The sequence below is a fragment of the Capra hircus genome, chromosome 2, assembly GCF_001704415.2.
Source record: "Capra hircus breed San Clemente chromosome 2, ASM170441v1, whole genome shotgun sequence".
Taxonomy (NCBI): Eukaryota; Metazoa; Chordata; class Mammalia; order Artiodactyla; family Bovidae; genus Capra; species Capra hircus.
Window position 1 is genome coordinate 96245683 of NC_030809.1, and position 19586 is coordinate 96265268.

A 19586-nucleotide genomic window follows, 5' to 3' on the forward strand; every position below is an offset into this window, starting at 1 on the left:
TCCTTCACAGACTTTGTATCTTGAAAGTATTCATTGCCGATGCCTAGGTTTAAAATACAATTAGATAATTGACTATTAGCGTTGAAGCGCAAATAAAGCCAAGAGAGTCTCACAGCAAAGTGAAATTGAACCTTCAAGCGACATTCTTAAGTTGGCAGGAATATCTGCTTCTCCTTGTCCAGCTCCTTGCACTCTGAGAACCAGTGTCCAATAAGACTTATGATAAGTTTTTTTTAGTGGAGGGGGCACATCGACTCTCGAGGGATGGAGTGGAGCAGCAAAAAGAAATACACAGGAAAGGTGCCGCTGTCACTGCAGGGTGCTATCAGCTTCCGGGACCAGGCTATCTCTCTTGTTAGAATCAGGACCAGAAATTCAAACACTCTTTCCCTCTCTTGATCCCTTTCCGAAAGCGCAAGGTCGGATCGAGAGACTTTGGCAGTCGCCTGGACGGTAAAGAAGCGGAGCCCACCAAGTAACTGGCTGTAGCACTGCTCATTCGTGTTCGGTATTAAGGGCAACTCTCCATAAATTCAGAGCATTCTAAGCAACCCCTCACCGTGGGTCTAGAAACTGTGAAGAGTAAACAATTAGACCTTCTTTCAGAGCTGAGAAATGTCTGGTCTTGTCTTCTAACAATGATAAAACGTTTTTCACTGCTGAAACGACACACAACAACTGAAATTCTTAAGGGGACTTGGGAAGGAGAGGGCAATACGAAGCCCCCAGTGTAAAGTTTTCATCTCTTTCTAGAGAAGTTCCACACAACGTCTGTCTCTGGCAAAACAGCGTGTCTGTTGATTTTCCTGGCCTTTACTCCTAGCAAGACCAAGACAAGCAAGTCCTCAACCTCACGGATTCCGGAAGCAGCGGGAGAGATACCCCCGAGGCTCCCCCCGCACACCCCGGTGCTCAGAGGGGAGTTGGAAACCGACTCGGTAACTGTGAAGCAGAAAAAGCACTAGCCACTTTTCAGTTTAGGAATTACGACTAAATATACGCGAAGCCGGTTCAGTCTGCAAGCGGACACGGGAGACAGTCACCCCTCCCTGCTTTCACCCCAAATTCTCGGGAGGCGCACTACCTGATACCACATTGGCCTTGGGTGATGCGCAGCCGCTGCCTTAAGGGAGAACCTGCAACAGAGTTCGTTTCTGGGTTCAACTCTGGAGGATTCCGAGTCGGGATGTAATTGTCTCCGGGCTGCAGACACCTGGGGGAAGATTGCTGACGGCTCTGTAGACTCCTAGCATTTCTAAAGAGCTTTCTCTTTCTCTCTGCTTATTAGTGGGCAGAAGTTGTGAAAAATAAAAGGAAATGGCAAGCCTCATCTTTTCAAGAAAGCAAGGGTGTCAAACATTTCGCTTATTTTTTAATCTCTTTATGTGGCCACCAACTTTTGCCTCTCAGAGTTACCTGTAGAGAAGCGCATCACGTGAAAATAACCTCAAATTACCACGGAGACCTGCCTTCTCTCTATTGCTCGACCCGCAAAACATGTCTTAAAAAAAAAAAGTAAGCAAAGGTAAATTAAAAATAAAACCTGAGAACTCTCCTGGCAATTTACTAACTCTGCATTTTAGAAACAATAACTCCTTTTGTCAATTTCAGTGACCAAGAGGCCATCTGTAACTCACTAGGATCAAGGAAGAAAATCATCCCCATCCTACACTTTCCAGAATTTACGACTAGCTGGACCTCCAGGTTACTGAGAGGAAGCTGAGACCAAAAGTGATCTTACTACTTTTTTTGCCAAAAGTTAGTGCTAAATGGAAGCCTAGATACTGTGGCACAGTTTGTTCGTACCTAAAAAGAACCAGGATCTGACAAATCGATATTTTATTCTTTATCCGAGAAACTTTTAAGACAGCTATATTATTCTAAGACAGCAAACTGAACCTCATCACTATTCACTGAAGTAGGAAAAAAGTTGTAAGAAATGTCTTTCCTGAGTTCTGTTCTATGCCAAAGACCACTGACCCAAAGGGACCAAAATGCTTTACTCTTCCTCCAAGACCTTTTACAAGGAATTGGAAAAAACCAGAGGTTATATACAATACACTTCAAATCCATGTAGACTGAGTCTTAAAAAGATACTTTCTAAACATTATGCAAGACAAAAAAACCCAACAGGACTTCAAAACTGGAAAAGTTCAAATGCTATCAAGTCTTTTGAACTTCTATGAAAGCTGCACTTTCAGAGCAAAGTTAATAGAAGAGTTTGCTTTCAGAGCAAAGTTAATAGAAGAGTTGAGATATTCTCACCTGATTCTGATAAATGCATGCTGTCACACTGGAAAGTTCTGGTTAAGGAAAAATGGTGTTCTGAATTCTCTGGATAATTAGTTCAATTTTCCAGTTCCTTTTGCCAGAATAGGTCTAGGTTGTCAGTTTGAAACTCAAATGTTGAATAAATGACCTATCCCAAATCAATCTCCAACTCTGTCTATTCTATACTGCTGTTTAGTAATCATTTTTACCTAACCCAGAAAGAAGACAAAATTCTGTTCATTTACATAGTTTATTGTTGTAAACATTAAAATCGTCTTTCTCAAAGAAAGAATTTATCAGGAAAAAAAATCAGCATCTCTAACTGTCATACACCATAGAAAAAAAGGCAGTGATTCATATCATGTGCCATACTGGAAATATACAAAGAAAAATACTACAGAATATGGCAATATTAAAATTCTTACTCAAACATAAAATAATATATTAACTGACAATCTTAGACGTTAAAAAAAAATTCAAAGTGCTCAGTAATTTCCAGGGAGTTATGTATATTATAAGCACTCTGGAAATGGTCAAAAGCTGCTGCATGCAAGTTTTGTTTAGCTTTAGACAACAAAATAATCCAGATATAAACTTTCTTTTATCAACATCAACGGTACATACAACACTTACAAACAAGGAATGTTGGACGGTGTTACAAACACTATGTGTCCCTTTTGTCAGGATTTTCTGATGTGTAATACTTGTGCCCACCTATTTTACAATTGAGAAAATGTTTAAGCTCAGGTAACTACCAATCTTTATAAAATCTAACAGACTACATAGTGTCTGAAATACTATTTATATAATATAGACATTACTGAAGTAGCAAGTGCCTATAACATTTTCAACCTAGAATCAACATGCTTGTCCCTTTTTTGTGTAGTTATTTTTTTTTTGCAAACACACTTAGCTTTTAGAATTTGTAATATTTATTCATAAATAGGCACAAAATAATTTAAAAAGCCAAACTGCATTGGATAAATTTACAAGCCTTTGCCTTCTTCAACTCATGCCACCCACGTAACATTTAGTTTTACTATATATTACAGCTTTCTTTACAGCAGAAAACTTTGAAATCTTTTAAAGGGCAATACTTGTGGGTCCTCTTACAATGTGTGTGTGTGTGTGTGTGTGTGTGTGTGTGTGTATTACATTTATTTTAACTGCAACAACCAAATGTGGCCAAATGTTTTCCGTCACACATTAGCAATCTTCCTTCTGAACAATAAAATGATTTTTAAACTAATAATAAAAAGTTTATACCACAGTACTGTGTGTAGTCCGTGTTCTAAATCCAAGATGCCCGGGAGCCAAAATGCCCTTTCAGGTTCTGCCTGCAGGTTAGGAAATAGCAACAGTTTTTGTTTTTTTTGTTTCTGTTTTTTTCTTTAGGAATCAAGGGTCAGGGTGTATGGAAGGGGAGGGGCTGACTAGAGCTGAGACAGCTCAGGGGGATCTCTCTGCCCTTGTCACTTGTCCCCTCTGGACAGTTTTAGGTTTCTTTCCAGTTTCTCTGAAGTGCATGGAAGGAGGTCTTAGAAAGGTAAAGTGTCCAGGAAAAGTTTGTCAATTATTGCTGGTGGTGGTACCAAATCTTCCAGTTTCAGGTAGAAAATGCGCTGTAGCCCCTGTGTGCAAAGTGTACGGAGTTCTGGGAGCTTCCCCAACAGTTTGGACAAATAGTTGGGGCGGTTCAAGCCCCCATTATTGAAAGTCACATGGTCTTTGAGACAATTTACAATCTTGTTTTGCAGCTCCTCCACTCTCTTGGGTTCCTTGAGACCGTGTCTCTCTGCAGAAAACACAATCAGAAACAAAAGAGGAATGCACTAAGCAGTTAGCTAGCTGACAGGACCAGGGAGGATCGGCGGGATAGGAAAGTTCAGGAGGAGAAATGCCCTGTGCCTGTGGTACTGACCTGTGACCATAGCCAGGGCAGCAATGCAGGAGAAGGCAGAAATGTCGATGTTCATATTCTGCAAGTTGGAGGAGAATTCAACAATGGAATCAATCCATTCCCCAAAGCCACGAACACATTGCAACCTGTGCAAGACCACCCCATTGCAAAAGATGAGTTTACCCTCCACTGGGTTGGACCTGCAATTAATACCAAAGAGAGAGAGGGGAGAAAAAGAGAGAGAGAGAGAGAGAGAAAAAAAAAAGGCTAAACAACTAATTACTTGAAGAGCAATAAATGAGGGATTTAAGAGGCACCTAATTACCCAAGAGTTAATAAAACATAGACCAGTGGACCTTGAAAGGGTTTAATTTCATAACAATCAAGAACGCCCCCTATCCCACCTCCATTCTATTGATACAAGGCTTCTATGCTCACTGCTTCCCTTCTCTTTCATCTATTCCCCTTTCCTTCCTATATTCTCTTTTATTTCACATCTGTTCTCCTCTCTTTCTCCCTCCACCCCTTTCCCCCTTTTCCTCTCTGTTTTCCTTGATTCCTCTCTTCCTTCATTCCCAGCCTTCCATTACCTGTAGGCTAATCGCAGCACAAATAGTTCTAAGAAAGCCGATTCAAAAAGCAGGTCTTGGTCGGCTTTGGGCAGGTCAGCGAAGCCCGGGATCTTCTCTGCCCAGCCCCTGATGATCTCCATGGAGCCAGTCAGAAGATCATAGAATTGCTGGATATGCTGGGTGTCATCTCCACTCATCTGATAGTCAGGGTTCGCCTGGAACTGGAATTTCATTTTAAAAAGCACTTAATGAGGTTCTCTAAAATATATAACCCGTGAAATTGCTAACCTCATTTCTAGTAGGGGAGCCAGGTTTTTATAACAATTAAACCTCTCTCTGACCAGTAAGGAAATTAGATGTTCCGGGGCAATTAATTCAATTAGGGATGGTGCTATGAGGTCGCTGCTTTAAATATGTAAATTACCATTTTCATACAGACTAAATACAGTGCCAACCAGCCCTGGGAAATGTTCACTCTTATCTCCACAAAACAATTGACACGTTAGTATTCATGCCAGTCCCGGAGTGGGTCTTGAGCAGAGTCACCCTTTGCAAATCTTCATAAAATTGTAGTGCCGTCTAGGTTGCCCGGCACACTTCCTCCAGTTAAAGTCCACACATACCTCATAGCTGGGGTAAAAGAGGAATCTGACCATTTGATTCCCCCACCCACTGCCATTCCTGACACCCCCTCGCTTCCCCTTCCCCAACCCCAAGCAGGTGTCCCTCTCCCTGACAGCACCAGAGAAGGTGGGGGTTCAAGCTTCTCCTTGGAGGACTGGGGTAGAACCCAAATGGGGGCTTTTGCATCACCTCTGGTTTGGGCATCAGAGGCACTGGTGTGTTGAGTATGTGTGTGCACCCAGGTACTGGGAAGGGGCCTTAAAGAGATCTGACCACTGTGGCCCATCTTCTTTTCCTTCCCTTGCCCTGTCCTTATGTCCACACCCCCAGCAACACCATCTTCTGTGGCCCTGCCCAGAGCAGTGAAGCCAGAACCTTGCATGCCTCCTCTGTCCCTTGAGTCTGAGGGGCCTGAGGGGTTACTGACAGGTGTGGGGAAGGGGTCCTGCCCATCTGTCGGTTTGTCCAAATGAAACCCCCTCCAGCTTCTTACCCTGGAATAGTCCAGGCTGGTCATAGCCGGGTTGGAGTCGACATGGGCCCTGACGAGGGCACTGATCAGACTCACCGGGGGCGAAGGGGGAGAGGGCTCCTGGGGGCTCTTCGGTTTGGAAGGTAAACGACCTCTCCGGCCTTTTAAACTGTCGGTGCGAACCACTGCAAAGGAACAGTCGGGTGAGCGCGGCTCCCCCAAGCGGGACCCAGCTGCCGCCTGGACCCCTCCCCAGGGAAGGCCACAGCCGCCGGGGGCGCCCCTGCATCGGGCAGCACAGGGGCCCACTGCTTGTAAAGCCTTTACTGACGAGAAGCATAAAAAATGCGGGGTTGTTTTATGTCTTCTTCCAAATGGGTCGTATAGTTAAAGGCGAGGAGGTCCCGGCGGCTTTCTCTTGGGCAGAATGGGCTGGCATGCAGCTGCCTGGTCATAGAGGCCAGAGGCGGGTGGGAGAAAGCCGGAGAGACCCTCCACTTCCCCTCGCCCGGCTCTGGGAAGTAGAAAGCGGGGTTAGGATAGGGGCAGCAGTTTCCCAAAGGCGAATACTGGGGAGTGGGCTGTTTGTCCCAACCTACCTTCTTTGACCATCCCAACAGCCAGGCACTTCTGAAACCGGCAGTACTGACAGCGATTCCTGCGCCGCTTGTCCACTGGGCAGTTTTTATTTGCTAAACACACGTATTTCGCGTTTTTTTGCACCGTGCGCTGCAAAAGGAGACAATAAAGGCCGGGAAAAAATTTTTTTTCTCTTGAAAATCCAACAATTCAGGGAATCCAGGGACAATTTCTGAGAGGACAGGGCCCACACTCCCTCACCATAAACAAACACATACACAACTCCTTCTTATTTTTCCCTTTTTCCTTTCTCTCTCTTTTCTTTCCCCTCCCCCAGGGCATTTAACAGAAGAAAATTGATAGCGTTAACATTTGAGCTAACCTTCCGCTCCTTGCTGTGTTTTATATGCCAAGAGAAGGAGAAGGAGACGCTCAGTAAATACAAATTCGTGGGCATTCATATTATTTACATTCCTTAGAGACCTTCTCTATTTAAAATGATAAGATTATTCAATCAGGATGGCGAAATAAAGAGATCACTTAATTTGACCACAGGGAATTCTGTTCCACTTGGTTAGCTCAGACACGGTTCTCTGTCCTAACCAATTTCAATCTGAACCAAGAAGACAGCTCCTAGCACATGCAAATGACCCTCTTCCAGCTCAGCTCCAGCAACTTCAGGCGGGGGGCGGCCAGGGTCGGCCTCGTGAGGAGATGCGACCCCGGGTCTCCCCGCCTTCCTACTTGCCCTTCTCAGGCACCCAGAAACCCCTGCCACAGCCCAGGGGCGGAGGCAAGGCAGCTTCCAAGGACCCAGGGAGTCGCCAGGGACCAGTGAGGGTCCGCAGCCCGCGCCCCAGCGGAGTAAGCACTCTGAGGCTCTGGGCAGTAGGGGGTCCCTACCTGCCTCCTCCGCCCCCGACCTGGCTCACCTTAAAGAACCCTTTGCAGCCCTCACAGGTGCGCACGCCGTAATGCTGGCAGGCCGCGTTGTCGCCACACACAGCGCACAGCCCTTCGTTGGACGGGGAGCCCCGCGACGGCGGGGAGGGCACCTGCGTATCGAGCAGCTGCGACGCGTGGCCGATCTGCAGGCCAGGGAAGCCCATGGATGCGGGCTTTCGGATGGGGTTGGGCACGGCGAAGGTCTGCCCGTCCACCACGTGGTGGCTGCCCGCTGGCTCCGGGTTCATGGGGACGTGCAGGGGCCCATCGAAGCGCATCTGGCAGCTAGACACGGGGGTGCCGGGGGGTGACTGCTTAAAGGAGAAGAGGGAGAGGCGGGAGACCGGCGTTTTCCTCTGTTCGATCATGTGGGTGGTGGCCACGTAGTTCTGGTGGAAGTTGTGGAGGGAGCCTGGGTCGTCCCACATGGGGCTGTGCTGCACCTGGAAGCCCGGGGTGGTGGGCGTCGGGGGCGAGGAGGGCTTGTAGTAAACGGACCCGGAGTGCGGCATCATCTCCTCGGACTGGGGGGGCAGGTGGCTGTGTTGCTGGTAGTTGTGCATCTGAATGTCTTCTACCTTAATGGAGGACTGCTGTCCGGACAGGGGCATTTGGTACAAGCAAGGTGGCTTGACGTCGTAGCCTGTGCTGTAGTTGTCCATAAAGGTACTGAAGCTGGGGAGAGAAGTGGTGGCAGTGATTTCAGTGTTGGTGAGGTCCATGCTAAACTTGACAAACTCTGGAGTTAAGAAATCGGAGCTGTATTCTCCCGAAGAGTGGTAACTGTAGCTCTGAGAAGCGGGGCTGGCTCCTTGAGGCGAGGACCCATACTGCGCCTGAACACAAGGCATGGCTGGAAATGAAACAGGGTAATATACACTCAGCCTGGTCAAGTGAACACTTTCTCCCGGGCTCGGGTACACCTGGAGCTACACCGGCAGCCCGCAGCGGTCAGAGAGCAAGAAGGGGCGCGAGAGGAACGGCGGAGAACGCGGTTACTGCGGATCGGAACAGTGCCGGGCAAGGAAAGGCTGACCCAATAAAGACCCTGAAGTGGAAAGTTATTAGGGTCTCCATTCCCGGATATTTCCAACGCCCCCCCTTCACCCCTTTCAGGAGTATTCCCGTTCCCAGGAGCCTTTCCTCTGAAGCTCGGGTTCAGCAAGCTCAATCCAGAAATGAAGTTGAATTGCACAATGAGAAACTTGTTCCCGAAGGCGATGGGTTGGGGAAAAAACTTAAGTTGCAGGGTTTGCGGGGAAAGATCGCTCGCATTGCCCTGTTTCTTGATGTTTAAGGAACTCAAGGGAGGGGGGAAAAATGAAGTGGCACTAACCTTCAGCCGAGTTACAGGCGTTTTGGAGAAAATTAAAGGTGGACAGTGTCGTAATTCAATGAAGGACAAAGTTTCCAAGATTTTTAGAAGAGCAGTGAAGAGCCCAGCCTGTCAGATCTCCTCCCTGAAATGAAGACACAGGAAGCCTTAGGGTGAATTTCTGGACTGATTTGGCCGGACATCTGTATCACTAGACAGGCCCGTCTGTGCCCTTCTTGATTGTTTAATTAGAAATTACTCTGTAGCCTTTATCAAACTTAGCAGTTAAAATGAATGTGTAAAAGAGATGGCTGGAAACAGAAATTTTCACCCATGGACTGTGTTAATCTTGGCAGAGAGAGGATTCTAAAGGAGGAAAGTTATTCCATGTACTTAGTTAATACTTATGATGAAATAAATTAGCCCTTTTGCTGGGTATGTGTGGGGCAGTGGGAGGGAGTGTCATTTCCATTTTAGTTTAATTCAGAACTAAATAAGAAGAAACTAGGGTTTAATAAAACACAGCATTGGAACCTTCTCCTGATTTTTTTTTCCCCTGTGGTGAAATTGGCTTTTCATCTAGTAGAAGTCAAGAATATAAAATGTAAAAACAATCTCTCTCTCCACCCTTAGGAAGGTACAAAATGTTAGTAAGGCCTGGGGAGCCCTGAAGGCAATCTGAATGGAAGCATCTGGATTTCCTAAGAGCTTCTGACTGAGCACTGGGTTTGGGGATACAGGTGAATTGGCATTCACTTTTCCAGGAAATGTCTTTCATCTTTAATGGCCAAGGGGTGGAAAGAGGGGACCATATTTTGTCAAGAGCATCTTAGGTGAGTTGCAGAGAGAGGGAAATACTGCTTATCCAATATTGGCACCAGTGGTAGAAGCACCTCTCAGCATAGCAAGCTGAGCACCTTCCCTATCCAGCCTTGCACAATCTGCCTACTTGCTGGAACAAGGCATTCTTCTGTCCTAGTAATTTTCAGATGTTCCCACTTGGAAGGCATTCTAGAGCATAGACAATTTTATTACTAATGAAACAGAAAGCCAAACATCCAAGTCTCTTTTCCTCCCCCACCCCCCACCCCCGTCATAGTCTTGCTTCATGGAGGAGGGAGGGTAATCAGAAAAAGTAGAAAGAAAGGGACTCTTGACCACCCCCCACCCCCAGCCCTTGACAGATATGCCTGTGCTGGATATTAACCCTCTGGTAACTCCGCAGCTTCATAACTACTCTAAATATTCTGTCTCTCTCTCTGTCAAACTCACAAACAGACGCGGCACACGTGGAAACCAGAAATTTTCAAGCAACTTAATAACAGGTCACTCTACCAACCACCTCTCCTCACTCAACAATACCCAGGAAACACGGGCACGCTTGTCCAGCCGCGGTGACACAGTTCCCAAGCAACACATAAACTGAAGAACTCTCTCTCCCTGTCACCTTCTGGGCCGCATCCAGGCCCCTCTTATACACAGGACTTGGGAGTCTACGTGTCCAAAGACCTAAATCAATTCCGCACTAAGAGCAAACTTTGCGCACATTTCCGCGGGCAAGTCCGCAGCTCCCCAAACTGTGCAAGCTCCCTTCACGTCCACCAATGAGGAGCCAGGAAGCCTCTGCGGGGTGGCAAAGCAGGAGTTCCGACAAATGCCCTCTGGAGCTGCGCACACCTACTCCCCATCCTCCGGCCCTAGTCGCACTCCGCGCCTCCGGCGCCCACTTCCAGAGAACCTGCACCAGACAAACGGAAAGAAGAGACGTGCAAAAGAAGAAAGAAGGATAATAGAAGGCGAGCTGTGCCAGCCGCACCTACTCACTTAGGAGTTCTCTGCGTCTCTCTTCATTCATTCAACTCGGCCGAAGTGTAGTTCCCTCCGGGAGTCTGGGTGGCAGGGTCGGGGAGGGGTGGGCGAGAGGGGCGAAGGGAATCGCGGCACCGAGAGCGGGGAGGGAGCAGGAGAAAGCGGCCGGCTGGGCAAGCGAGCAGGACCGCGGAGCTTAGCGCGAGCCACGGGGCGGACTGGCCCTGGCCGCCAATGTGCCTTTGTTTATGTGGCTCGCGCTGCCGCTGCCAACATTCACCTAAAGTCTCCGCGCGTCAGCGCGCGTCAGCGGCCCGCCGCCCAATCGCCGCGCGGCCGCTCTCCCCAGACTCCTGGCCAGCGCTCGCTTTGGTATATTTCCGACCTGACGTCACGAGCAGGGCCGATTTTAAGGTGGGAACTGTTCAGGGTTCACCTTGGTAGCCAGCTAGGCTTTTTTCTTTTTCCGAAAGAGGTGTGACCTCTCCACTCAGGTCCGCGCAACCCGCAGCGCCTCGACATCTCACCTCACCTTCCCCCCACCACCGCCCCCCCCCACGCTATCGCTGCCGCCCGGCAGCTCACACGTGGGGGAAGGTGCAACAAAAGCCCGGCGGAAGGGAACCCAAGCGTGGGCCAGGTACCCGCACCTGGAATCGCACGAGATGGGGCGTGCCTGGCAGCGCCCTAACCTCATCCACCCACGACTGCCACCCCCGTTAGCGGAAGTGAGTGCAGATGTCCCATGACACGAAACGCTCAGAGGGCTCCTACAATTGGCGTGGGATTTCCCTACTCCAGTGCATCCCCCTTTTCTCTCTTTTCCTGTCCCTGGCCTTCTCCTCCGGCATATCCCACCCCCGCGCCCCAACACACACACTCTCCAAAGTGGAAGAGTAAGGAGGACCTATTTTCTGTGTTCCCTTCTTTCCTGGCAGGGCTCACGTGCGAGGGAGGACGTGGTGCGTGGGGAGGGGAGGGAAAAGGAAAGGGTACCCGTGACCCAGCCCTTCAGGGACCTCAAAAGTCAGAGTGAAGCGTCGCCCTCTTTCCTTTCGCCGACAATGCAGCCGAGCAACGGGCAACAGGTGTGTTCTGCAGAAAGGTGCTTTAGTCTCACCTTTTACCAACTCTCATACTTCGACACTCCTGGGTGCCCATCAACTCGTGCCTTTTCACGAGTTTTAGGAAAATAAATCGACCCTCTTCTGAAGCACCAGGGCTCTGGAAGCCACAATCTGAGAGCCAAGGGGGCAAGATTAAACCCGGGGACACACAGGACGAAGCTGGCTGGATCTCTCCGAAGCGCACTTTGTGTGGTTTCAGCTCTCCCAGGAGAGGGCCCGGCAGGCGGCCGGAGCTTGCCGCACCCCCGTGGTCGCCCTAGCTTCCGCCGACTCCCATTCGCAAGGCAATCCACCCTCCAGACTGAGGGCACAAGGCGCTCTCCAGCAAAGAAACAAGATTCTCCCGGGAGTCAGCCCGCTTCCTGGTTCCTGGACCCGAGCTGGCCGGGCTTTGGGACTTCTCCAGTGGAGCGGGGGGAGTCACCCGGGGAGGGAGGGTTCGGAGGCGTCCCCTTCATCCGCCCGCGAAGATTCGCAGCCGCCCCTCCCTCTTGGTGTGGCTGCGGGACCCCTTTGTACCCCTCATCCTGATGTTCCCAGTACAGGCGGGCCGAAAGTGCCTGGGAACTCTCCAAGTCCCGGAGCCGCTCAGTCCTAATCTGCACCCCCAGCCCCCGCCTTTGCCCGCTCCCGCCGCTCCTGCTCCTCGGCGGCCGGAGAGGCATTGCCATCAAGTGCCCGGAGAAGCCACAGGCTCTTCCGCGCTGCAGCCTCGGGAAAACCTACGTGACCACCTTAAGTTCCCCCAGATGTTGCGACTGCCGCTGCTGCCGCCGTAGCGGCTCGGCGGTGCCCTAGCGGGCAAGAGAAAAAATAAAACCAGGAAGTGTGTGAGAATGTGTGTGTGTGTGTGTGTGTGTGTGTGTGTGTGTGTGTGTGTTGGAGGGGGCGTGTTGTGGTGGCGGGTGAGGGTGTGCAAGTAGGGGGATGAGGGGAGGAGGGGGAAGAATAGCTTATTAGCATGAGCTGGGTAGCGTCAGCGCCCTGTGGGCAGAAGCTATTCCACGCGAACGAAAGGGAAAAAGTGAGAGTTTGGAGAGCCGGAGAGAAGGAAAGGGGTGGGGGTGGCGGTGACGCAGGGGCGCAGGCATTGACGCACCCGCCCAGCTGGGCCCAAAATAGCAGCAGCGCTAGCTCTGTGGCGCCCTCCCGGGTTCCCTTCCCCTTCCGCAAGGGAGCAGGGCGCGGCCTGAGGGTGCTTTCCTTGATCCCAGCGGTGGGCCAGGCTCCCAGCAGCTATTTTCAGGCAGTTGGAAACTCAAGTGCAGCCATGCTGGGGTGGCAGTTATTATTTTTTAATATATTTCTAGGAAGGCGGAGGCCAGGAGAACTTTAAGGTTGTAACCACCACTCTCCAAACACTAATATGCAGATCTTAAGGAGGTGCATTCCCTCCACACGCTCCTCCTCCCTTAAACCATTTTTAAAAACAATTGGCTTTAGCCCGGGGTGAGTCTGCGGACAGTTTGAAAATTCTCTCCCAGTGAATGGAAAAGGTGTGCTGGAGTTCTTAAAGTGAACTCAAGAAGACAAACACTGTAATATGAAGCATTATTCTGTCACAGCAACCTGTCGAGTCTGGCTTCTTGGTAACAGCCTTCGCTCAAGTCTTTTATGCGCCCAAGATCGAAACGCAGTTTTCATAACAGCTTATTGTTAACAATTATTAGTAACTGGGAATGAATCGAATATAACATCAACATGCGAGGGGAAAGAAGTGGCTTTTTGGCCTTCTTTGCTACAATCCATATGAGTTCTCTCCTCCTCAATCCCTAGTCTACAATAGCTGCTAGGAAGTGTGTCTTATTAAGACACATCAGAATCAAGACCGATACTCTCTTAAACCACTTACTGGGTAAGCTGTTTTTTGGGTTGGCGTTTTTGGTAGGGCTCAGATGTGCTCCGGGTGGAAAGGATCCGGTAGACATTAGAAAGTGTAAAAGAGAACCACCACGCTCAAAACACCAGACTCTTGTGTCCCCAACAGATTCTCATGAAAGGAACAGGTCTCAGTAGAAGGGCCAATGTCTGTAATTGACTGATGCTGTCAGTAGGGGGCCTGACTCCACAACATTCAGGATGATCCATCACACAAATACATGCACAAGCACACACACACCATCACACAAACACACACACAAGCACACACCGTCATACAAATACACACACAAGCGCGCGCGCGAACACACACAAACACACACACCCCTAGCTATTTACTACTTAGTCAAGCTCCAGGATATCCTGCAGCAGGCCCAGACATTCACATTCTGCTGGAATTCATAAATAACTACAAATCTTTGATTCTCTTCTATTTTTCTCAAAAAGGGAAACAGTTTAACACTGGAATTGGGTTCACAATAGATTTTCTTTATTTCTGCCCACCCATATTTAACTCACTGTCAGGTCACAGAGGAAAAAAAATCAAAATGTTAATAAAATCTTTCATTTTATCACCAAGCAGTTCAAATTGGCATATAGTTTGGAAAAATGAAAGCATGTTTTAAAATCCTATGATTACATGTTTAAATAAATTATAGTTTAGAAGAGGATTCCTGTGGGTGTATTTGCTAGTACATAAGAGAATGCTTTTGTGCATAGAGGTTTAATTACACATATAATGGAATCAAAATGTAGAATTGAACAACCTTTTAGAAAATGTTCAAATGATGCTCTAGGCTAACAGAAACTGAAATTCTGCATTTACATGACTGCAATCCTACAAGATTCTTGAATGTAAATAGATTCTTGAATATAAACTACTTCATAACTCAATTAAAATGACAACAATGTTTCTTTCAGGGCCCAGAATCTGATATCTTTAAATTATTGCCACGTATAAATACATAAAGTTACCCCAAATGAAGGTCAGTATTTTTAACAATTTAAAATAAATGGGAATAAAAACTGATCCTACCTGTAAGAGCTCCTTTTTTTGAAACCAACTAAAATTACAATATTATTATTTCTGTCAATATACAGTATTATATGACCTCAGAAAAAGCACATAGGAAAATAATATTATCTTTTATGATATTAGCCAGTATGAAGCAGAACATATTGGTGTATATATATAACATTTTCATAAAAAACAATGTAAATAATACATACTCAAATCTAAATCTAAGCATTTTATTTTATGCAAGGCTAAGCAGATTATATTTAATAAAACTGAGATTTTTGGTATGATTTAGAAAGCAAACATGGATTTAATTCTTAATTCTATGGAATCCTTAATTCTATAAGGATTCTCTATCATAATTCATGGGAAAGGGATCTTCAGGGATTTATTTCACTATTCTCCCCAAATGTACTCGGAGTAGCCCTTAGGTCTCATGGTTAAAATATAGTAAACAGACACAACTGTTATGCTATAAGAATCAACTTGAAGAAATTTCATAACATTAGTTAATGGAATCTATGTTAAGCATAAAAATGAAATTATTTTGGTTATATTTGGACAAATTTCATGTCATTTGTTGTCATTCAGTTTTATATTAGTGATAGAAATTTTCACTTTGAAAAAAAATCTCAGTTTCTGAAAATACAAAATCATTTTTTAATATGGAAGGTTTCTGGTTATTTACTTTGCCATTTCACTAGCATTAAAAAGATATTAATCAACCAATTATTTTTTCCTTTTCTATGAGATGCCTAGAGAATAAGTAAAATGCTTAGCTGGTAATTTACATTTTGGGTAGTTGTGGCTTTTACTCAGTTTTACCCAGCCCATTTTTCACCCCAAATCACTTAATCCAAAGATTTTAAAAACTGATTCTTACTTTGATACAGAACTCAGTTCTAGAAATGTATAAAGATGTGCAGAAGAAAACAGCTCTCTTTTTTCTAGAAGCATCTACTTGTAAATTAAAATTATAAAACTGAACATATGGTAAAACCTCATGCCACTCAAAAAGTATTTTGCATAATAAAAATCCTTCATCTTTTCTCTAATTCCTGACTCTCAGTAACTACTCCTAAATACTTTTAAATTAACCACTTAATACTTTTTTTTGTTACTGTGGTAAAACAAATAAAAATTACCATCTTACGATTTTAAATGTACAGTTTAGTCATGTTAAATACAGTCATCCTGTTGTGCACCCATCACCACTGCTCACCCCCATAACTCTTAACCTTATAAAACTCTAACTCTGTAACCATTTAACAATAATTCTCCATTCTCCCCTCCTCCCACACCTAGCAACCTCCAATATTTTCTTATGTAAGACTTCTTTTTGATTAAGTAAGGAAGGGTTACTCGTGGTTTTAGATTTTATTGCTAATTTCACTAAACATGGGAGTCATTAAAAAGTATAAAATCCTGAAAAATGCTTTAACGGTTTTGAGAATAAGGTGCTATATGCTAAGAAAACACCAAGGGCATTTGAAATTGTAACAGTAGCTAATAACATCAGTAACTATCATAGTACTATGTAGGATTTTCTTTTAGTAGATAAAACACATACACTTTGCAAGATTCTTCACTGTATGTAACAGCTAGCTAGTTTTTAATTTTACCTTTAATGATAAAATAACCACCTTTTTTTCCTCAGCCAGTTCCTGGCTTATACGAACTTTTCAATTTTATAAAAACTGAAGACATGTTATTGATATATTATGACAAAGACATATATGCCCTCTTCTTCAACATAATTCTGCAATTAACAAGCCTACAATTTTAACATTACAAAAGTAACTTATAGAAAGGACCCTTATAGTGATAAGTAATAAATCTAATTACCATATTCTTTGAATAGATGTAATATAAATTTCATTGCTCACTTAAAAGTTCTAAAGTTAACAGCATAAACTTGAAGTTGAGTAATTAAGTAATCCTTATATAGACACTTATTAAAGTATTTATACATATTATCTTAAATCTACATCTATCATTTTGCCAATTAAAATTAGGACTTTAATTGCAATTAAGTAATTTAATTGCCAATTGAACAGCAAAATTGCTAAGTGACTAATTTTAATGCCTATTTTAATTACCAATCATGACTGGGGAGGGAGCTAATCAAGTTACATCAAGCAGTACCAGAGTAATGATATGAAGAAAAAAAAAGTAGAACAAACATTCAAGGCTACATGCTTTAAAAAAAGAAACATAAATAAATGCAAACATAATCTTATAAATGTATAAAAATACTGTATTTCAATATCTGAATACAGAACATGAAATAGAACAAGATTAACTAAAGAAGCCTCTGTCAATCTTCAAAGTAAGGAAAACCAAATCAAATTTTTATGTATTTACATGGCCCTCACACTAACCCAGATAAAAACAAAGCTGCATATAGTTGAGAATAAAAGACTGTTTCCTGCTTGGCTGGTTAAATATTTACAGATTGACAGTTTTTTTTTTTTAATTTAAATGAAAGGTTATAAAAGAGAAACAAGTTTCCAACACAGCAATATGGGTTTTAAATTTGAAAAGCAAACAGGGCCAGTGCAGTGGGCCTGTATACTCTTTCCTGAGGGTCTCCTCCCCACCCCCACCCCCTCGAATGACGTGTTCTAATAGAGGCCTAATGCCTATCCATAACTTGTTCCATATTACCTTGAGAAAGGCGTAAATCTGTCCTATCTTAAATAATTTAAAATACATTCATAAGTAAAAAAGATAAGAAAGCACCGAGGATTACATCACAATTAAAATTACTCAGAGCATGGGGAATATACCTTGTCCCGATAGTATTTCTTCACTTTCAGTTAAAATATACTTGCCAGCTCAAGATAAACCAGCAGGCAACCAGAAATACTGATGAAAATCTTGGCCAATACAAACACATTTTCAAAAGTTTTCACATTCAAATTCTCAGATTAGCAGTATGGAAGGGCCATATTGAAAGAGGGAGGTGAAGTTAGGAGCTTAAAAATTAGAAAGTGATTCCCTGATAGACAATAACAATGCCAGTACTTTCAAGCTAGAGGGATCGCCTTGGCAGCCAGCCACCTCATCTAGAGTAACAATGGACATCCATCAAATCTTCACTTCAAATAAGTCATGATGCAAGATGCACATCTTGTTTTTGTTACTATATATGTATACCAAATACACACATAGTTTTTGTCCACAAATGGGCCTGAAATTATGAACAGTGTATGTAATATTTTAACTTGAGAAAAGGCAAATATTGCTGCTTAGGATTTTATGTACTAATGGACTTGAATTGTGAAATAAAGCACAGCAGGACTTTCAGCCTGGCTTTTGAAGAACGAAAACGTTAATAATCACTGGGCTTGACAAAAGCCTGCAGTATCTGCTCATGACAATAACAGCTTTATAAGGCGAGTTCTGTGTGACTGATTAAAGGACACACTCACAACCTATTCAGAAGTCATGGAGATGTAGTCATGATTAACAGCCTCACTACAGATCAAGGTTAAAACTCATTGAATGCTGATGCTACAGAGAAATACAATTTCAGCCATTAAAAGATTACCCAAAAACAGTCTCCAGTAAGGGTTGTCATAACTCAGATATATCTTATTTTGTTCTGTATAAGATTTTCTATTTACATACACAAAAGATCTATTATTTCATAATTATCAAAATCGTTGCCCAGACTCAAGCAAATCATCACTTATTACAAAAAGAAAAAAAAGATGTTATCTTGTAATTTAAAAATGAATCATGAAACTTGTATGACTGAAAATGTTTTCAGACTATGTCTATTTTGTGTATTACCCTAGTTTATCAGTTCACATGAATTAATGTGGTTTATGTATTGTCGGAAGCAAAATCTTTTAAAAGATAGTACGCCCACAGCTTTCATATATCCCTAATAGGAAAAAGGTTTTTAAGAGTTGTAGCATTTTACTTTGTTTACCCTTAAGTTTCTTGTCTTGCAATGTTGCCTTTCTGTATTAGTGAAGGAAAAAGGAGGGATACAGGAAAAGACAACCATGTTTATAATCTGAAATTAGAGCCAAACATTTTATTAATCACCAGGATTATTTTTTTAAAGACCTGGGAAATATTACAGAATCATTCTACTAGGATCTAACAGTAACTTCAGTATGCTGTCACTGACATGTACGGAAGAAAAAAAAACAAACCACCAGTACCACCACAGACAGAATTCAAGTTCAGGTACCCGCATAGTTGAGGGTGTGGATTGCCGGGGAGGGAACAGAAACTTTGCTAAGGAGGTCCCTATATTTCATATTTTTGAGTACATTTTTGTCAGTTACTTTCCTAAGAATGAAGTATTAAAAAAACAGAATTTCAAAGAGTTAATAAATGGATTTAGGAGTTATAGTGGAACGATTCACAAAATAGATTTTTCTTGGGAGAACTTTAATTTGGGGAGTTATGAAAATATGGTGTTCCTGATGATTGCTCTTAAGTAACTAGCTCTGGAAATCGTATTTCCTATTTCTCCATACTCTCTTCAATTAGTATTTGGTCAGCTGATTGGCAATTACCAAGACAACAGTTTCGCTAAACTTTTATAAACTATAAGGGGGGGGGGGGCGGGGGAAGAAGGACAATACAGAAAGGGATTTTTCAGCCAGAATGGTTTCACAGAGCCCCTCACACTACAAATAGATGTTATAAAATTTGAAATGTAGCTCTGAAGTTCAATTCATACCACAGAAACTGTGGGATGCTATCTTCCTGTTGTTATAACGTATCAGGTCAAGGGATATAAATTGTACCAGGTAATTCATTTTGCCGTTGAGAGAGTCATTAAGTTCCTCCCTGAATATATGTGATTGATATCCCTGGAGGTGAAAGGCTAACGGAACCATATGGCAACATGTTGCATTCCGTATGCTATCTGCCCATCCGTGCTTAAGCTGCCATTAGCAACATCTGTACCTAACGGAAATCCAGCTGCGCCGACGCCGGCTGACGGAATTGTACTTGGGGGGAAATCTAGCTTAGCGCCATTAACTTGAGACTCAGAGTCTATCTACCAGGACGGATGGAAGCTTTCACAATTAGACGAGACGACACAAA

At 44.4% G+C, this 19586-nt stretch overlaps 1 protein-coding gene across 6 annotated transcripts; it reads right to left on the minus strand.

The window, feature by feature from the left end:
* On the minus strand, positions 2503 to 10801 carry NR4A2 (nuclear receptor subfamily 4 group A member 2). 6 transcript variants are annotated; one of them, XM_018063204.1, is made up of 8 exons: positions 10503 to 10801; positions 8700 to 8823; positions 7351 to 8216; positions 6439 to 6568; positions 5861 to 6024; positions 4762 to 4964; positions 4193 to 4371; positions 2503 to 4066 (listed from the first exon to the last, which is right to left on the minus strand). In XM_018063204.1, the coding sequence occupies exons 3-8, from the start codon at positions 8212 to 8214 to the stop codon at positions 3810 to 3812; spliced, it is 1797 nt and encodes a 598-aa protein (XP_017918693.1). In that variant the 5' UTR covers positions 8215 to 8216; positions 8700 to 8823; positions 10503 to 10801; the 3' UTR covers positions 2503 to 3809. The 6 variants fall into 6 exon arrangements, 5 of the variants coding, with proteins under 5 accessions (XP_017918693.1, XP_017918708.1, XP_017918701.1 ...); XM_018063219.1 differs by having other exon boundaries at positions 2508 to 4066; positions 4193 to 4317; XM_018063212.1 differs by having other exon boundaries at positions 3161 to 4066; positions 10495 to 10792.